Genomic DNA, 19,400 nt, shown 5'->3' on the forward strand with positions numbered 1-19,400 from the left:
ATGAATAATGTAATAAGATTTTCATAAAATATCTGAACCTTTTTATTCTTGCTTCGTTTGTGAACAGTAAAGGTTGTTGACCATTATTAATAACTCGATTAAGTAACATGTCTCTTTACTTATAAATGGCAATCACGTAATAACAAGATTTAGTAAATTACAACTAATCTAGTAATAAAAAGCTACAAATAACCTTCCTCTGATTAATGATCAGCACAGCACCAGACATAATTTGCAATGATGCGAAACAAAGGCCTGTTTAATTAGATAATTATTTCAATAATATGTTAATCTTGCTTTGGAAATTGTCGTTGTTGTTGTTGATTTGAGCGAGATGGTGAAGCAGCAACTTGATTACTTGGGATAGGTTCAACAATAGCTTGCAAATTTGGAATTTCACCTGCAGAATCACAGCAATCATTCATAATTCCAGTACTGGAGTGAATAAAAGCAAGACTTCCTTCGCTTGACGAAGCTAAACTGACTGATAATGGAGGAGTACGTTCTTTAGGAGACGCAGATGATGGAAGATTTGCAGTACTTGTACTAGCTCCGTAAGTTAAATTCTCGATTTTACCATGAAGCTCGAGTATACGACTTTCTAATAAAAGATTTATTTCCAATTGTGCTTTATATTTCGATTCAACTGCATTTAATTCGGTTTCATGTTGATCTTTAGTTTCTAACAGAGAACGTTGAATTTCTACCAGTTGTGCTTCTTTACGATTTTCTTTATTTTCTAATTCAGCTAAACGTACTCTCAAAACTTCTATGTGAGAAGTACGGGTTTCTAATTGGCGTCGTAGATCTAAACAAAAATTATATTCAATCATATTAGATATCTCATATTAAATAATATTATTATCATTATATTTGTATTAAAACAAAAGAAAATATTTACTAGCTATTTCATCTGTATATGTATGTTGTATCTGTGTTGTTTCTTGATTGACGATAGGTGATCGTGCTCCTATATTTTCTTGCCATTTCGATTGTGCCTATGAAAAAATCAAAATCAAAATCAAATTGTTTCGTAAATTAAAAATGAAGATTTATAATGAAATTTAAAAAAAAAACGTTAAACTTACTTCTCCTAAAAGAAGAAGTTTCTTTTGTACAATATCGAGATTATTTTCCAAATCTTTCGTACGATTAGCTGCCTTCAATGCTTCTTTAAGTTGGTGTCCTGCATCAAACAATGCAGCTTCTGCAGAACTTTTTTCTTGTTCACATACAGCTACCTTTTTCTGTTCCTCTTTTAATTCTAATTTGAGTGAATCATTTCGATCTTTTAAAATTTGATTTTGTCGTTCTCCTTCTACACACTTTTGTATCATATATATCATCGTTAAAAATATTATTATTATTATTATTATTATTATTATTACATTATTTTATTTAATTGAATATAAAAAGAAAATTTAAAAATGTAATATAAAATAACAAACCTTAGTTTGCCAATGATGTAACACATCTTTAAATCGTTCATCAGCTTCTCGATTATCCCTTTTACTTTTATCTAATTCAATTTTTAAATTTTCAACCTCCCTTTCTAACATTCTAAAACGATCAGTCTAAAAGAAGAAGAATTATAGAAAAATATTAAATACAAATGATAAATGATAATGAAAGATGTTTCAAACATGAAATATATATTCACCAATGCATTATTGTGTTCTTCCAATGCTCGTGAATCTCTTAATTTACCAAGAAGTCTTCTGTTACGTTCAGCATGCACTTCTCTTCGCTGTCGTTCAAATTGTAATTGCATTTGCATTAATTGCAATAATTGATTAACATGATCCGTATCTAAATTATCTTCCTCTCCCGCATCATCTTCCGTATTATCTTCTGCAATTTTGATTTTTGTCGAATTTCTACCTGATAGTTGAAAAACAACATTTGTTACATTTCATTCATCATTTTTACAAAAGATAATAAACATTGAATCATACAACTTACGTGCTTTGTTATTATCATTAGAAAAACTACTTGCACGTGCACAAATATCAACGTAACGATCAAGCATAGTGGTTGGTGATACTCTAGATTCAGAATTATTTTGAATAGTTTTTTGTTCAGACGTTTGTTCTTTCTGATCTAAAATACCTAACAACAAATATTCGTATTGATATAAACTATTCGTTTGAGTACTACTTTCTTCAAGTTTTTTCACAAAATTTGTTTCTTTTCCTTCATTATTATTATCCATTCGTTTTTGCATTTTCATATCCGAACATGATCTGGTTCTTCTCAACTACAAAATCAAATGCAATTTTATTCAAGATCAATTCACGTTATCAATAAAAACTTCATTAATTTACCTTATTTAAATTCTTATTAATATGTTGTACAGGTTGTTGACATTGAGAATAAAAACGAAGTTGTTGAACTTTTTGTGACAAATTTGCTATAGTACCGTGCAATTTCTCAGCTTGAAAATCAACTTTGTGTTCCCGATTTTTTTGAATTTCAAGACTGTTGTTATCTTGAAAGCTTACAATTTCTAATACCTGTAATTAAAGTCCTCAGGTTTTAATATGCAACGATTACATAAAGTAATAATTAGATTATACAGTGATGAATGCATATAGAATGAAATATTATTTAATAAAACCTCTTGATCTTCTTGCCATGAATCGTTCTTGCAATTTTGAGTTATATCAGTTTCCGTAACAGCAGTACTATCGTCCTCGATAGTTGTTAATTTCATTGATTGATTAACAGCATTTTGTCTATCAGCAATTAATCTGCTAATCTTTTGTGAAAGAAATCCTGGCATGTTAGTTCCAGTATCGCTAGAATTTAATATACCAGAGTATGCTGTGGTTGATACTGAAGGATTTAAAGGAATAGGCGTTGAAGGTCGTGAAGTTTGAGTTACTGCACCATTGCTCAAAATACTCAGAGCACGAACAGCAGCAGAACCAACTGGTGGTTGCCTTGTTGATAATTTACGAACATCCTAAATCATATTAAATGAATATATATAAATCAAAGTTTATTTTAATTATCAAATGAAAACACATACCTTAACAGGTGTTGTTTCTGGTGTAGCTTCAACAGCAGCTTCAGGTGGAGATGTACCACTTCTATTAGTATTAGGTGTCGAAGGTGTTGAACGAACCTCGTGTGATGTACTTTGGAATGATGGACTGTGTGGTGGAACGGTCATACTAGGTGACCAAAATGTTTCCTCATCTCCATTACTTATCTCGGTGGTAGTCAAACCCCCACTGATATTTAGTGGTACAAAATTGGAAGAATGATCTATAAATACTTCAAGTTTAAATAATCCTTTACGTATGAATAATATTTAACAATAAATAACTAACCCAATGGTGGTGTAAATCGACAATTTGTAACTCCAAATACTTCCTCTCTACATTTGTCTAACGTGAAACGATCACATTCAGCTATAATATCATGATGTTCCATTTTTTTCCATCTACAATATTATAAATTCAATGAAAAATTGTTTATTTTCTTAATTGTATAAAAAAATTCCAATTAAATTTATACCTGGTGGCAGAAATTTCAGTATCTTTAGATGCTGTAACAAGAAATGGATGCATACGCACAGAATCTAACATTGGTCTAATGGTATGAGAAAAAGTAGACATTTGATCACGTTGAAAACACTGTTGTTTAAGATACGAGATGAAATTGCAAGGATACATAGCGTATAGTCTGTGAAATAAACTGTATAATCCCACCTACGATATATTATTATTTTGTATTTTAAATATAAAATCTATATTATAATTAATTTAATAAATAAATAATTATTCACCTGTAAGTGTAACAGATAAAGATGATCTATGTCAATACTGCTAAGTACCACATTTGACGTTGTGTGTTTAGGATGAGAGAGCGTCAATGATTGTTGATAATAATAAAAAACCAGATGACTGAATACTTCAAATATTTCTTGCAAATATGGTCCTAATGCGACAGGTAACATTGGTAGCAACATGACCAATAAAAGTAATGCACTCATAAGTGACAACGTATCTGTTTCCACCTAAAAAAAGAAATGATCAACAAATTAGAGTGTAATCAAAATGAAAATATTCATGAAATGAACTGTATTATAATAATATACCTTGAGTAATTTTAACAAATCACGAAACAAAGTATGATTAGCAAGTTTGTATAACCAGGTTGGTTGTTTACGTGCAATATGACCGAGCAAAGTAAGCCCTTTAATTTTTTGTTTATTATTTCCAGTCTTAGAAATAACTTCAGCCAATCTATCTAACAAATGTTTATCATGTGGCTCACGTACACCTGCTAATACTTCAACAATACGTGAAGAATTTGTTGAAAGATAATAATCCAATAAACCATTGACGAGCCAGCTATCTTTTGCTAAATGGTAAATTGAATAATAATAATAATAATCATCATCAAAAATAAAAGTACAATATCAAAATGTATAATATGATATATATTTTACTTACTAGACAAGAAGTGTTCGTGAAATACTTGCTTTATTTCTTCAACCTCCCCAAGTTTATTAGATTCGAGTAAATTAAAAAGATCTGCAACAGCTGCTGTATTGACACTCATCTTGACAGCGACAGGTTATTTGATAAGCTGATAACAAAACTAATCCTTGGAGTAGGCATTAAAGATAATTATTAAAATGTTCTTCTTTCCAGCCATCTGTTATCTGCCATTCAAATGTAACATCATGAGCTAAAAAACATTCAAAATACATTTCTATCTTAATAAACAATCAAATATTGAAGATAAAAGACAATAACATTATTTATTTCAATAAATATATGAAGTATCAGTGTTCTAATGAAATGGTAACTTGTCAATTCCAAAGAAAGATCAATTAATATGAAAATACATATATCAATGTAATCAAGTGTATAGAAATAATTAGAATATCATTCATTGATGTTAATGACACGTCTCTGTCAAACTGTCAGTGCATAGTTTTTTTAAAATACACACAAAAATTGTTGATTTTCTCATATTCATTTACCCGGATGACTAAGATCTGTTAAAAGTTATAATTGACAATAATCATCTTGGAATAAAATATATATATTTCTAATTAATTGTTTAATTAAATAACAATAAAAATAGTCGATTTTTGGACTTTAAATTAACGAAATAGCTCACCTAAATTACATCTAATATTTCGAGTAATTTATAGTAAGTTCTATGGCGACCAGCAAAGGCAAGTATGTTACAAATTAGTAACAGTTTACGCCGTCTCTACAAAGGCTGGCGTTGCAATCGCATACGATTATTGCATCTATGTCTTCTTGCATTAAATGCAATTGCAATTTCAAATAATTATCTATCAAAAGTTATTTTATTAATTATAATGAAAATCTTGTTGTCATCAAGGTAATATTAATTTGTCTTTTTTTTTTAAATAAAATATACACATTTTATTTTTTCTAATTAAAATATTACGATCTAACATATATATATATATATATAATTAATAATTAACTCGTTACAGATGATTTATCGGATATTAAATTAAGAAGATTATCAGCACTTAAAGATAATAAACATCCAATGAATATCGATCTATACTTGTAGAACTAATATTCGGTGGATTTACTTCCATGAATATCAAAATGTCGACTAAACGTACATTTTGATTAGTTTAATTGTAAACAAAATTTAATTGTTTATCATAAAGATATAAATATATTGACATTGAATTATTCGTAATAGAAAATGAAAAGAAGGTGGATAAGAATGATAAAAAGATAATTCAAATTATCTTATTATCGAGATATCATCGATATATCGAAAGTAAGTCTAATTCGATATTTCGACGGATCGAAATGAAGATATTATTGGTTGAACGCATGTAAAGCTCAATGTGCTGCCCCACAGCAATGCGCCGACAAACTAAATAATCGACGTCAAAGCTGTCAAATATGGCGAGAAGTAGCGAGCATAATTGACATATAAAAATGTGAGATATAAGAGCGGCCGTAAGAGAGTGATCATAGTTGATATTTAAATAGACTCGCGTTTTATTTCATAATAAATAGAATGTAAGGTTCGAATAAGTGTCGATTTAAAGTGTATGTGTTAGTGAGGAACTTTTTAGCCTCGGCGTATTTCTAGCCGAGGGGGAATATAAGGGCATGGTAATTGAGGAACTATGGGTGCTCAACAAACTAAAGACAGAATTATTCCAGCCGGGTCTACCGTGCGACAAACTCGAAAACAACCTAGAAATTTAAAGGACTCTCGTATCATTGGATCCAACATATTTACCGAACACAGTGGTAATGTACATCAATTGTTATGTTATATTCATTTTACATTTATTAACACTCACCCTATATACTTTTTTGCACTATACTTTTTTTTTTTTCATTTATATTTAACCATCCTTGTTATTATTCTTATTATTATTTTTCATTTCTTATCATACATCAAATGTGATACTATTCCCCCTTAAATGTAATTTACAATTATTCCAATTTATATGAATTATATTACTCTTTATTTTTTTTTTTATTTAGATTATATTTCAAAAATTAATATCCAACTATCTAACGTTTGTAAAATTATCTATAATTATACATAATTAATAGTTGTAACAGAGCATGTTTCACAATTCAACTACTTTCAATGCACTCATACACTTATTTTATTTATTTTCATTTGAATGTAATCATTGAATAAAATATCATTCTTTTTTTCTATTATGTAACTTACTGAATATACTTTACAAAATTTCAAGTCATAATTGTATATAGATACTGTTATGCAATAGTTATAGTCAATGATTGTAGTAATTAGTGAATGAAAAAGATACTGTTATATCATTTTATTATTATCCCTACTTCTATTCTAATTATTCGTCTATTTTTGTTCTTATTACAGAGGCTCTATTACAAAGCAGACCCCTACCTCACATTCCAGCATTGCCAGAGGGGGATCCTCCTAGTAGTTCTAATGTTCAACCAATTTCACAACAAGCAAATATTCAACAACATACTAGTGTGTCTACTAGTGGACTACTTGAAGCTGCTAATAGGTTAAATACATGCATTTATTTATCAATTATCTATATGCATACTTGCATGTGTATGTATTCAATGTTTACTCTTAAAATTGTATCAAATTTTGTAAACTTTACGTTTGTGTGTGTGTGTATCTTCTGATTATATTAAGAATATTTAAGAGAATAAATTTGAGTATGAAATTACTTACAATGATATTTGAACTAGGTGGACTAGCAAGGAGAACCTTTTGACACAAGAAGAAGATGATCCACAATTATTCGTTGCATTATATGATTTTCAAGCAGGTGGAGAAAATCAGCTTAGTTTGAAGAAAGGTACATATTACAAAATAAAGCATAATACTTCTAGTTTTATTCTTTATTGAACAGATAATAATAGAATTCTTTAATCATTTGTATAAATAGGTGAACAAGTACGTATTCTCAGTTATAATAAAAGTGGAGAGTGGTGTGAAGCACATTCGAGTGCTGGACAAGTAGGTTGGGTTCCATCGAACTATGTAACACCGGTTAATTCATTGGAAAAACATTCTTGGTATCATGGAAGAATATCTAGAAATGCAGCAGAATATCTTTTAAGTTCTGGTATAAATGGTAGTTTTCTTGTTCGTGAATCAGAGAGCAGTCCAGGTCAACGTAGTATTTCTTTAAGATATGAAGGACGAGTTTATCATTACAGAATTAATGAAGATAGCGAAGGAAAGGTTAGTTAGTTAAAGTTGAATTAACAAATAGACGACATTCATGTAACTCTCATATTCCATCATTTCAGATGTTTGTCACAACAGAAAGTAAATTTAATACATTAGCCGAACTGGTTCATCATCATTCAATGCTTGCCGATGGTCTTATTACGCAACTGCTTTATCCTGCACCAAAGCATAACAAGCCTACTGTGTTTCCACTTAGTCCAGGTGGCGTATATTTATTTTTTTTTTGGTCAATATCTTTAATACTTTTTCTTTATCCTTATTTATACCTTAAACAAAACAATATAATCAATGTTATTTATTGTATTCATTTATTTTAATATATCACATTAATTTTTAATTCAAATTTAATGTGCATGATGTTAAAAAATATTACAAGTGTTATTTATTTGTATTTCATTAATGGATTATATGTGTGGGGAAAATAAAATAAAATATATGTGTTTTTTTTTTAGCTTTAATTCATTTTAAAATAAAAACACTGTAATAATTTATATATATATATATTAACACATTCAATTTGTTATAATATATAAATCATTTGATATTATATTATGTAGGTCACATAAAACTTTATGAAATCATATAAATTGTAATCTATTTCAGAGCCAGATGAATGGGAAATTAATCGGACTGATATAGTAATGAGGCATAAATTAGGAGGGGGACAGTATGGTGATGTATATGAAGCAGTTTGGAAGAGGTATAATATGACTGTTGCTGTTAAAACATTAAAGGTATTTATAATAATATAATATTCTACATCATTTTATTTATATTTAAAATGATATATATATATATATATATATATATATATATATATATATATATATATATATATATATATATTTTATTATTATTATTGTTTTCATTTTTTAGGAAGATACAATGGCACTTAAAGATTTTCTCGAAGAAGCTGCCATAATGAAAGAAATGAAACATAGAAATTTGGTACAATTGTTAGGAGTTTGTACACGTGAACCACCATTTTACATAATCACTGAATTTATGAGCAAAGGAAATTTATTAGATTATTTGCGTAATGAGAGTAAACATCAAATCAATGCTGTTGTTCTTATGCATATGGCAACTCAGATAGCAAGTGGCATGAGTTATTTAGAAAGCCGTAATTTTATTCATAGGTATTTCTAATTCAATATATCTCTTTCATAAATTATTTATTATTGTAATTATATATTAAAACTTGATTTAATTTGTTCAAAAAAAACAAACAAACAAAAAACCACAGAGATTTAGCAGCACGTAATTGTTTGGTTGGTGAAAATCATTTAGTAAAAGTTGCAGATTTTGGTTTAGCACGATTAATGAGAGATGATACGTACACGGCACACGCTGGTGCTAAATTTCCTATTAAATGGACTGCTCCTGAAGGTTTAGCATATAATAAGTTTTCTACAAAGGTAATTTATTATCATTTTGTTCAAACAATTGAAATAATAGAACTTCCATATAAAATAGGTTGAATTTTTGCAGTCTGATGTATGGGCATTTGGAATTTTATTATGGGAAATAGCAACTTACGGTATGTCACCATATCCTGGTGTAGATTTGACAGATGTTTATCATATGTTAGAAAAAGGCTATAGGATGGAATGTCCACCTGGTTGTCCACCTAAAGTTTATGATTTAATGAGACAATGTTGGCAATGGTCTGCAGTTGAACGACCAACTTTCAAAGAAATTCATCATTCATTAGAAAACATGTTTCAAGAATCTAGTATTACTGAAGGTAAAAACAATGAATGTGCTTTTTAATATCATTAAATAATAATAATAATAATAATCATGTATTAACAAACAAATATAAATATATCTATTTATAGAAGTAGAAAAACAATTACAAGGTGGAGGAGAAATACCGTTGCTTGCTTATAAAAAATCACAAACAGGTAGTACAGGAAATATTCATGGACTTGTACTTGTATCCGAACAAATGTCTTCCTCCGGTATAGCACAAGGTATATAATAACAATTTATAAACAATTTTCTTTTTTTGTTTCTATTAAATTTGTATCATCAATAATAATACAAATAATTGTGTCTGATGTAGATGGTGCTAGTTCTGTAACTAAATTAAGTACTTTTGTTGGTGGATTGTCGAGTAAAAGTAACAGTAATATCGTACAAATGAGACGATCGACAAATAAGAAAGGAAAACAAGCACCAGCTCCTCCAAAACGAACAAGGTACATTTTATAAGTTTACTAGGGGGTGGGTGCACTTACAAGCAGTTCGATACACACGTTTTTAAGTCAATTGCGATTATAAACTATCCTATCTTTCAAGTTGGATGAAACTGCACATAGTGTGAAAAATTTGATTAAAATCAGTTCAGTAGTTTAAGAGTCCATTGCGGACAAACAACGTGACACACTTAATTTATATATATTAAAAGAATAAAAAAGAAAGAAGAAAGATAATAAATGAAAGAAGAGATTGTACTTGTAAATACTAAGATTTATGTTTGTATTTTTCTTTAGTTTATTATCATCGTGCAGTTCATTTCGTGATTCGGCATACCAGGAACAAGATCAACAAAATACCGATGCTGCCAACATAGCACTCGATGATGCCACAGATCTAAATGGTATTGATAAGATTTTTGAAGGTATTTCATTATATTAATTAAGTGTAATGATGTTTTTTATGCACGTTGCAGCTTGAATATTCTATTCATTCGAATTTCATTTATGTTTGATTTTTCTTTTTATACTGTGGCTCATAGCTTCAGGAATGTGGGTCATTCTCCGTGAGCCAATATTTTCTGAATGTGCATAGTAAAATGCAAAATAATTCAAAGTACGAAAAGTAATTGTTTTTCATATATTATATATTCAGTGCACAATTTGTATCTTTAGTAAATTTTAAGCAATTTATACGTAGTTGCAATTTATCATTTTCTTTTTACATTCAGTTTTCTTATGACTGCTTTTATATGATAAATTCGTGATAATCATTTCATTATTATTTTTATTATTATTATTATTATTAATTCAAATTATATATCATGTTTTATGCATGATGTAAATAATATTTTACAATTAACAACAACAACAATAATAATAACAACAAAAGTAATAGAAATATTTTGTTGACTTTTTCTTTTTTTTTAAGTAATTTCCATTTTCAAAGTATTACTCGTATTTTGTAGATTAAAAAAAAAAAAAAAAGAAAGAAAGAAAAACACAATTGTCTCGTCAATATTTTCATGAAAATATTTAATTCATACTATTAACATTTTGAATGTGTTCAAGCAGTGTTATGTGAGTTTACTCATGTTTCTAAAAAAAAACACATTCACGCACGCACGTGCATTATTATAAAATATTTATAAAAAAAAAAAAACACCTAATCATAATTCTGGCCTGCACGAAATAAAAAAAAAACCATACCATTTAACCAAACTAAAACACTTGTTTCAATGAAATAATAATTAAAAAAAAAACTATCTTATCTATAAGGAAACTGTTTCTTCCCATATTTTAAGGAGAATGACCCCTGAGTTTATATGAGATAAATATAAAAATATAAAAAGCATTGATTGATATTTTCAATTTAAAAAAAAAAAAAAAAAAAAAAAAAAAAAACAAATTCTATTTTCAATCTGTAAGCTATAATAATATTCTATTCCTGGTATGAAAGTTATTTGCTTAATTAATGCAGGAATAATTAATTCTTATATAGATTATGTATAGTATACTTTGTTTATTAAATGACAAATCAGGTATCACACGAGATCTTGTGACAATGGCTACACAGTCAATTACTACAGGAGGTTGCGAAGTGGACGACGATGGAGATGGGTCTCAGGGGACAGCAGAACCCAATTTTGTTCCTCAACCATCAACTTCGCCAGAACCTGTACCGAACATACCATGCAATCAGAAACAAATTAAAACACGACCTTATCCATCTAAGGAAGTACTGCCTCAGAAGGTACAATGAACATACATTGTGGCCAGGCTTTAAAATGTATAGTAGTCATTATCCGTGTCAATTACAATTACAATTACAATAACAATAACAAATTCAAAAAGTATTACAAATAATAACGTGACAATCGATAAATATATATATATATATTTATATACATATACATTCTTCTTGTTCAATTCAACTTGTTCAATTTTGTCTAATGGTAAATGCATTTAGCACTGCTTGAATGGATTTCTTCAATGCGTTTACAAACATATGAAATTGATAACAATTATTACATTTATTATTTCAGTTGGTACATGTAGGTGCACTAGAGGTGCAAAATGTTAAACGAGCAATTAATCGTTATGGCACTTTACCAAAAGGTGCAAGGATTGGCGCCTATTTAGAAAGTCTTCGTCAAAGTGGAATGCCTTCTAATCAAGATAATATTGCAACGACATCGTCAATATCAACCGTTGTTGAACAACACGACGTTACAAGTAATACGGATACACCTCAGCATCGTTCGTTATCACCTCGTCAGAATAATTTACGTAATCAACCACAAATGACACGCAGCAATTCTTCCAGTGGTGTGGTAAACACTTATCAACCACCAAATTCACCACGAAGTCGGACGGTTGGAATTAGAAAAAATAATACGGAAAATATTGGATTAAGAACTTTCCGAGGTCCAAATAACACTGGTTTTAGAACGGCCAGCCCATCGAGATCGGTTCAACCAACACTCGCCGATCTTGAGTTTCCTCCACCACCTATAGACTTACCACCACCTCCAGATGACATTTTTAATTCGGCAGATCAATGCGATTTGCCACCACCTGTAGTAACCGCTTCACCTAACAGTGATATTTCTCATATTAAACCAACGAATTCGCCAGTAAGCGTGAGAAAATTAAAAAACGAATGGAAAATAAAGGACGAGGTAAATAATGACGATCAGGATGATAAAAATAACGATGTTAGAAATGTCGAGCCTTCTGTGAAAGAAGCTAGTTCTAGATTTGGTGTTAATTTACGACGCAGAGAAACTAACAACGAGACAACGCATTGCAATAAATCATTGGACGATAAAAAAACAATTCTTAAGACAAAGGAGGTGTCTAGTAACGTAAGATTAGAATCAGCAGCAGCAGCAGAATTAACATCATCGCCAGAGGAAGCACCACCGCCACCTCCACCTCCACCTCCGCCTCCTGCTGCAATTGGTATCACAGATACATTCGAATCCAAACCGGGGATGAAGGAGATGTTAGAATTGAAATTGGTCAATGAAATAAAGCAAAGTGCTGATATGAAACACGGAGGATCTGTAAAAAAAAGTGGAATTGCAGGTAATGTACCTTCATTACCTCTTGATCCAGCATCCCAATTATTATCTGAATTATGTGCCAGCTTTAGTATGGATACAAACAAACATACTGTACAAAATGAGTATGCCATTTCTAATTTGAAGAGCAATGATAGTTTTTCAATTGCACAGGATCATCATTTAAGTCTTGATAAGCACAGTACTGCACACAAAGAGATTGATGCATCTTCATCTATAACTACTGAGGATATAATAAGCACCGGTAATATAGGTTTCAAATTAAAAAAGGTCGATAAAAGGAATAATCCGCAAAAGGAGGAAACTGGGGATAATCAAATAATTGATTTCAAAGCTAGATTACGAAAGGTTGACAACGCTGATAAAGATAAAGTTACGGAAGATAAAGCTAAACGATTTGATGATATTGGAAGTAGTATTACAACAGATTCATCTGAATTTGGAACTGACGATCAAATTGATGATAAACGTAGAAGTACTGGAAGTATAAGTAGCCTAAAAAAATTATGGGAAAACAAGGAAGCTTCTTGCGATAATCAACCACTAAGTCCTAAATTAAGTGTTAGAGGTGTTAACAAGCCAGACATAGTTGATGCTGGTGAAGATTCACCGGAAGATCATAGTGGTGCATCAACTCGTAGTTCTACTAGTAAAGGAGACACTAGAGTATGGCCTCCAACATCATCTGCAGATATTGAAAAGCCTGTTGTACCAGCCAAACCATTGAAACCATTAGTTTCGTCAACTAAACATTTTGGTTCCTCGATATATGCTACACCAAATTGCAATAAATCTCCTTCACAGACGGATGAAGATGCAAACAACAAACAAACTGCCGAATCAAAAGGTGCAGCTAAACATAGTGTCATCGAAATATCTAACGTCATTGAAAATAGTATTTTAAATCTTAGAGGTAGTCCAACCATAATCATGGCCAGTTGGCTTCAACTATCTGACAAAGTTGGTTTGCTTCATGGTATGTGCATAAGTCTTACAGATACTGCAATAGCACCTCATGCGAGGTTTCAGTTTCGTGATTTACTCACTAGACTTGAGCTGCAAGCAAGACAACTAAGAGCAGCTGGAACGAGAAATATTGCAGAGAATACAAGACTATTGAGTGAGGTTCAAAATACTATAAAGGATGTAATAAATACAGTGCAGAGATAAAGTATATATTGGTGGTGGAAAATCAAAAAAAAAAAAAAAAAAAAAAACAAGTAACACTTTACAATCTCTCTTACATTTGTTTTTTTTTTTTTTTTTTTTTTTGTTTTGTTAAAATTCATTTCTGTCACCAATTTAATAATTATATATATATATAATAAATATACGTATATATAAATATATATATACATGCATATATACGTACGTATGATAATAATAATAATAATAATAATAATAACATCATATATATATTATCTCTTATTAATCAACGCATTGAAATATTTGTAATTGTCAACAAAATTCTGAATACAAATATTTCAATGCGTTGATTCGTTAATTGAGATAAATTTCTTATATAAACTATAATGTGTGTGACGTACGTACGTATGTATACGAATCATAAATCATACATGCATACATATATATATATATATATACATAATAAGTATAGATATATATCTAAGTCACTAGTAAGGTCTAAGAACAATGTTTTAATCATAACAATTATGCTTAAAGTAATATCAAGTAATGAATGTGAATGAAAGTAAGGATTGTTGAGTTATGGTTGTATGTTTATGCTATTAAAAACATTTTGTGTGGTTGAGGCATAATAAGAAAGTATACTACAAGTATTTCTCTTGAATATTATATTTTATTTGAAAAGAAAAAAAAGAAAAAAAAAACAAACAAATAATGATTTACTGCAAAATTCGTTGTTTTATGTTTTGCATATATTTATATTTTAAACAAACAAACAAACAAACAAAAATACCAAATCAATGTGGAAATATTTTATTGTCTACTACGATCATCATGGTGATAATGGTGTTGTATGTAGGCTTTGAATTATAAGCCTCGATAATTTTTGCATGATTACATTTTTTATATAAAAAGACATATGATCTAATATTTAATAACATATATATATATATATATATATGATGATGATGATGATCATAACAATATGAATAGTTTATCACAGTTTTAATAAATAAATAATTAATTAATAATAATAATTGTACCAATGGTGCATATTAAAATGCAATTATGAGAATGATTGTCATTAAAAAGAAAAGAAAAAGAAAATGTAGACACTTTCTTAAAGCCGCTTATTATTATGATGTATCGTCAAGAAAGAAACAAAAATCATTATCATTTAAATGTAATTTTTTACACATCATTATGCTTAGTACATTTATGCAAAAAAAAAAAAAAGTTATTAAAGTAGAAGAGGTATCATCACAACAACAACAACAACAACAACATTATAAATACAACAAATGAATAATGTTAAGATAATATCTTACATATGTACTGTGGGACAATATAAACAATTTTGTATTTGTATAGCATAAGTTTGAATAACAATTGTACTAAGTATCATCATCGTATGCCTACATAAATTATCCAGAAATAAGACAAATTATTCAATGTAATTAATCAAATTCTTATTAAGTGTCGTGTGCTTTGTTTAATCATGGATATATGGAAATGTTCTTCCAAAGGCACAGCAGTAAAGGAATATGTTTAGAAATTTTCATAAAAGAACAAAAAACAAAAAGCAAAAACAAAAATATCATCTAACGCGTTTGTTCCTCTTACTCATGCACATATTTTTTATACAATTTTCTATCAGAGACCAATACTAGGTCCCATAAATTTCAAAATAATTTCTTCTTCTTCTTCTTCTTCTTCTTCTTCTTCAAAAAATGTGCGAAACAATTGTTTATTCATTTAAATTATAAATTATTATTATTATTATTATTATTATATATATACTCATTAATACTCAACAAAATTATTATCTCAACGTAATTTATATATCTCTATTATAAATATAATTTTAATTTTTAATGAATTAATTCGATAGAAAAAAATATTGTTAACTATTCTTATTATGTTTAATATTCGATTGACGAGTTATTTTTCTCTTCATTTATTTATTTTATGGGAATTTTTGAACTTATACTTTATTAAATCTGTGCTTTGAAACTAAGTAGTAGTAATGCAATACAGATGCATAAGTAATAATAGTGACCAATGAAATGTGTCTTATGACACTGCCTATTAGTACATTCAATATATACATTAAATAGTATACAATGTAATTTCGGTTCAATTGTTTATTCGTTTTTAAATCATTTTGTACCTGTGATAAGCTAAAACCATTATTTTATTATTTGTATTGAATGAAAAAAAAAAAAAAAAAAAAAAAACAAACAAACAAACTGAATTGAAAAGAAAAGAAAACAAACAAACAAAAAAATGATTACTCAAATGAATTTTAGATTGATGGGACTTAGACAAATTATTATAATTATTATTATTAATATTATAATTATTATTATTATTATTATAGAAGAGAGAAGAAAGGTCCTTTGTTTTATATAATATGTATTATAGTAGTTTTTATGTCTTATTTATATCTGTATTTATTTTTTATTTTTTCATGTGAAATTACATACATTTCTAAAGACCAATATGTACTGAATTCACTGATAACAAAAGTTTTTTAATAATAATTGCTTTATACAACAATTCATAATAAGATCGAAAAATGTGAAAATATAATAATAATAAAAACAAATGAATTATTATGGAACTATAAAAAAAAAATAAAAATAAAAAAAATGCTTTCTTAAATAATAAATCAATAAATAAATAAATAAATAAATAAAAGAGCATCATAGAAGAAGAATAATTAATAATAATAATAAAAAGCGATGTCATATTTTATGAAATTTCTTATTATGTATAATGTCCGACATTTTCTTAATAATATTATTATACAATATATACAATTTATAAAACATTACATCGTAAGTTTTTTTTATTAAAAAATTATCTAATGAAATTAATATTAGTTAGTACAAATTATTATTTACAATTTATTATTATCATCATCTTTATTATAATTATGTTTCTACTGCTCTAAAACAATCGGTAACTATTTTCCATTTGTCTCCAACAGCTGTTATCAGAAACGTTTGAATGAACGATTTAGATGATTTTTCATCAAGTTTCAATTGTCCACTGACTTTGATGAGGAACGTTAATTCTGCTGATATTCCTGCACCTGTTATCAATAACAATACAAAATAATTATTATTAGCATATCAAATATATCAATTTGTATAATTACATTTAGAATATAATTTTAAAAAATCTATTTGTGAAACATTGATGAACAACAAATTTTGATTATCAAAAGGTGATAAATTAATAATATTTTGTGATTGAGATAAAATTAATTGAATTACTTGTAACAGGTTGTGCATCTAAAGTAAGAATGGTATGTTCAGATGGTGGTAAATCTGTCCAGAATTTTTGAATATTTTCTTTGGTTTCTATACCATTGCCATTCCATATTAAAGTACCAGCGTCCATGTATAACCTCGACATTAACTGAAACACATTAAAATTCAATGAAATTAATTCATTTCATTCGCAAATAAATTACTTCTGCTCGTTAAAATAAAACTTAAATAAATCAATAAATAAAATACTTACGTATCTTCTTTTATCCAAATTTTCATAATACAATTTGGTAAATTCTTCAGCAGTTCTGCAAGCTTCATCAATTTTACTTTTCAAATCCTGTAACCAAAATATTATTAATAATTTCACAAATATTAACCTTTTTATGTTTTATTAAAACATATAAAGTAAACTTGATAAATGCATACCTGTTCCATTTTGTAATTAGTTTATATTTCGATTTTGTTATTTATATTTAATTCAGTATAAACAAATATTCGATTGTTTGTAATATTTGTAATTAACAAACAAACATTTCTTAATGAAAACTTTGTTTTCTTTTTCTTTTCAAATACACAGTCCTTAAACGTGTAATGGCGTTTTTGGGATGTAAACGATCTGAATGTAGATGCAGTTGCAACTGTTTTCACCATAGAGATACTACACATAGAGCAGACAAACCAGCATAAAATCTGTTGGCGAAATAAAAAGAGATAGAACATGGAAGGTTGATGTTGTCTCTCTCTAACTTACGCTGAGCGGCGCATGCGCATTAGTCTGCTAGTGTATACATACGTGTACAAGCACGACAAGTGTAATGCACATGCGCCGGTACCTCATGAGTTAGAGAGAGACAACATCAACCTTTCGTTCTTTGCTGCATTCATGCAGAGACATTTCCACTTACACAACCACCTATGGTTTGTCTACTCTATCTGTAATATCTCTATGGTTTTCACTGTCGCACGTTTTTTTTTTTTGAAAACTTGTCCAATCAATTCTAACCTATGATTTTCATGAACCTTAAGTCATGAAATACAAAAATTGTATCTAAGGGTGCACTTACATGAATTTATCAAAATAATAATAATAATAGTAATAATAATAATAATAATAACAAGATATAATACAAATTTAATTATTAATACAAAATTAATTATTTTTACAAATACGTGTGAAAATGACAACAACAAAAAATTGCAATTATTTAAAAAAAATAAAGATTGATGTATCTCATCGAAATAATGGAAAAAAATTTCGTTAATTAGTTTAAATGTTTAAATAATGAAGAATTTATTTTGAAAAGTGTGAAATTAAATTTGATTGTTTTGAAATTAAAAAAAAAAGTCAAAAGAAATATTGTATCGCGAAATGATAAAAATATGTATGAAGCAGGTTAAAAATAATTGAAAGATGATAATATTTAAAAAAGAAAATAGGTAAACAAAGAATACAAATAATAAGATAAGAAAAAGACAAACAAAAAAAAGAGTATGATAAAAATGTGTAGATTCCAAGAGGGGGGCGTGTAAGTCACATGTACCTGTTGACCCCCAATCTTACTATAATCCATAATCCGTGAAGGCAAATCGCGAGATCTCGCTGGGTCGGTCACGTGACATCGAACTTCCACAGTTATTTTTTCAGGCATGATGGCGCCAAATGCCAGTATTCACATTTATGTAAATATATTATCGATTCGGTGCATTTCGCGATTAAATACGATCGGTCACGGTTTTAATAATTATTATTGAAAATAGCCAGAAGAAGTAGGATAATAGCAAAGTGAGTACGAACTGGCTATATGTTACTGGAATCGCTAATGAGGACATGTTGGTTAGGCTGCTGGTGACAGAGGTATACGCACTTATCTCTATCGGCTCTGTGACGATTAAATAATAACATCGTTTAAGATTGGCATTCTCGCGGTGATTAATAAGCTGCTCTGAAATCA

General features: G+C 28.6%; 3 protein-coding genes across 6 annotated transcripts; 1 reads left to right on the forward strand and 2 right to left on the reverse strand.

The window, feature by feature from the left end:
- Positions 1 to 18: 18 nt before the first annotated feature.
- Tsc1 (tuberous sclerosis 1 protein hamartin) lies at positions 19 to 5,253 on the reverse strand. Its single transcript, XM_015329669.2, has 15 exons — positions 5,140 to 5,253; positions 4,464 to 4,701; positions 4,106 to 4,371; positions 3,794 to 4,024; positions 3,523 to 3,716; positions 3,336 to 3,448; positions 3,032 to 3,270; positions 2,618 to 2,965; positions 2,325 to 2,513; positions 1,963 to 2,257; positions 1,661 to 1,881; positions 1,449 to 1,574; positions 1,089 to 1,325; positions 902 to 998; positions 19 to 808 (listed from the first exon to the last, which is right to left on the reverse strand). The coding sequence occupies exons 2-15, from the start codon at positions 4,570 to 4,572 to the stop codon at positions 288 to 290; spliced, it is 3,186 nt and encodes a 1,061-aa protein (XP_015185155.2). The 5' UTR covers positions 4,573 to 4,701; positions 5,140 to 5,253; the 3' UTR covers positions 19 to 287.
- A 633-nt stretch (positions 5,254 to 5,886) lies between these two features.
- Positions 5,887 to 15,889, forward strand: Abl (tyrosine-protein kinase Abl). Of its 3 annotated transcripts, none has more exons than XM_015329655.2 (14): positions 5,887 to 6,275; positions 6,880 to 7,033; positions 7,227 to 7,336; positions 7,427 to 7,725; positions 7,794 to 7,935; positions 8,338 to 8,468; positions 8,611 to 8,873; positions 8,981 to 9,152; positions 9,226 to 9,481; positions 9,576 to 9,710; positions 9,803 to 9,938; positions 10,233 to 10,360; positions 11,477 to 11,688; positions 11,981 to 15,889. In XM_015329655.2, the coding sequence occupies exons 1-14, from the start codon at positions 6,149 to 6,151 to the stop codon at positions 14,189 to 14,191; spliced, it is 4,476 nt and encodes a 1,491-aa protein (XP_015185141.2). In that variant the 5' UTR covers positions 5,887 to 6,148; the 3' UTR covers positions 14,192 to 15,889. The 3 variants fall into 3 exon arrangements, with proteins under 3 accessions (XP_015185141.2, XP_015185142.2, XP_015185143.2); XM_015329656.2 differs by having other exon boundaries at positions 10,233 to 10,339; XM_015329657.2 differs by lacking the exons at positions 5,887 to 6,275; positions 6,880 to 7,033; positions 7,227 to 7,336; positions 7,794 to 7,935 and having other exon boundaries at positions 7,584 to 7,725.
- Nxt1 (NTF2-related export protein 1) lies at positions 14,267 to 19,391 on the reverse strand. Of its 2 annotated transcripts, none has more exons than XM_089176695.1 (4): positions 18,990 to 19,391; positions 17,699 to 17,785; positions 17,449 to 17,593; positions 14,267 to 17,264 (listed from the first exon to the last, which is right to left on the reverse strand). In XM_089176695.1, exons 1-4 carry the CDS (start codon positions 19,095 to 19,097, stop codon positions 17,104 to 17,106), a joined length of 501 nt encoding a protein of 166 aa, XP_089032821.1. In that variant the 5' UTR covers positions 19,098 to 19,391; the 3' UTR covers positions 14,267 to 17,103. The 2 variants fall into 2 exon arrangements, with proteins under 2 accessions (XP_089032821.1, XP_015185093.1); XM_015329607.2 differs by lacking the exon at positions 18,990 to 19,391 and adding an exon at positions 17,875 to 18,024.
- Between the last annotated feature and the right edge of the window lie 9 nt (positions 19,392 to 19,400).

Source organism: Polistes dominula, unplaced genomic scaffold, assembly GCF_049000335.1.
Source record: "Polistes dominula isolate Pdom_NZ unplaced genomic scaffold, Pdom_raw_medaka contig_80, whole genome shotgun sequence".
NCBI lineage: Eukaryota > Metazoa > Arthropoda > Insecta > Hymenoptera > Vespidae > Polistes > Polistes dominula.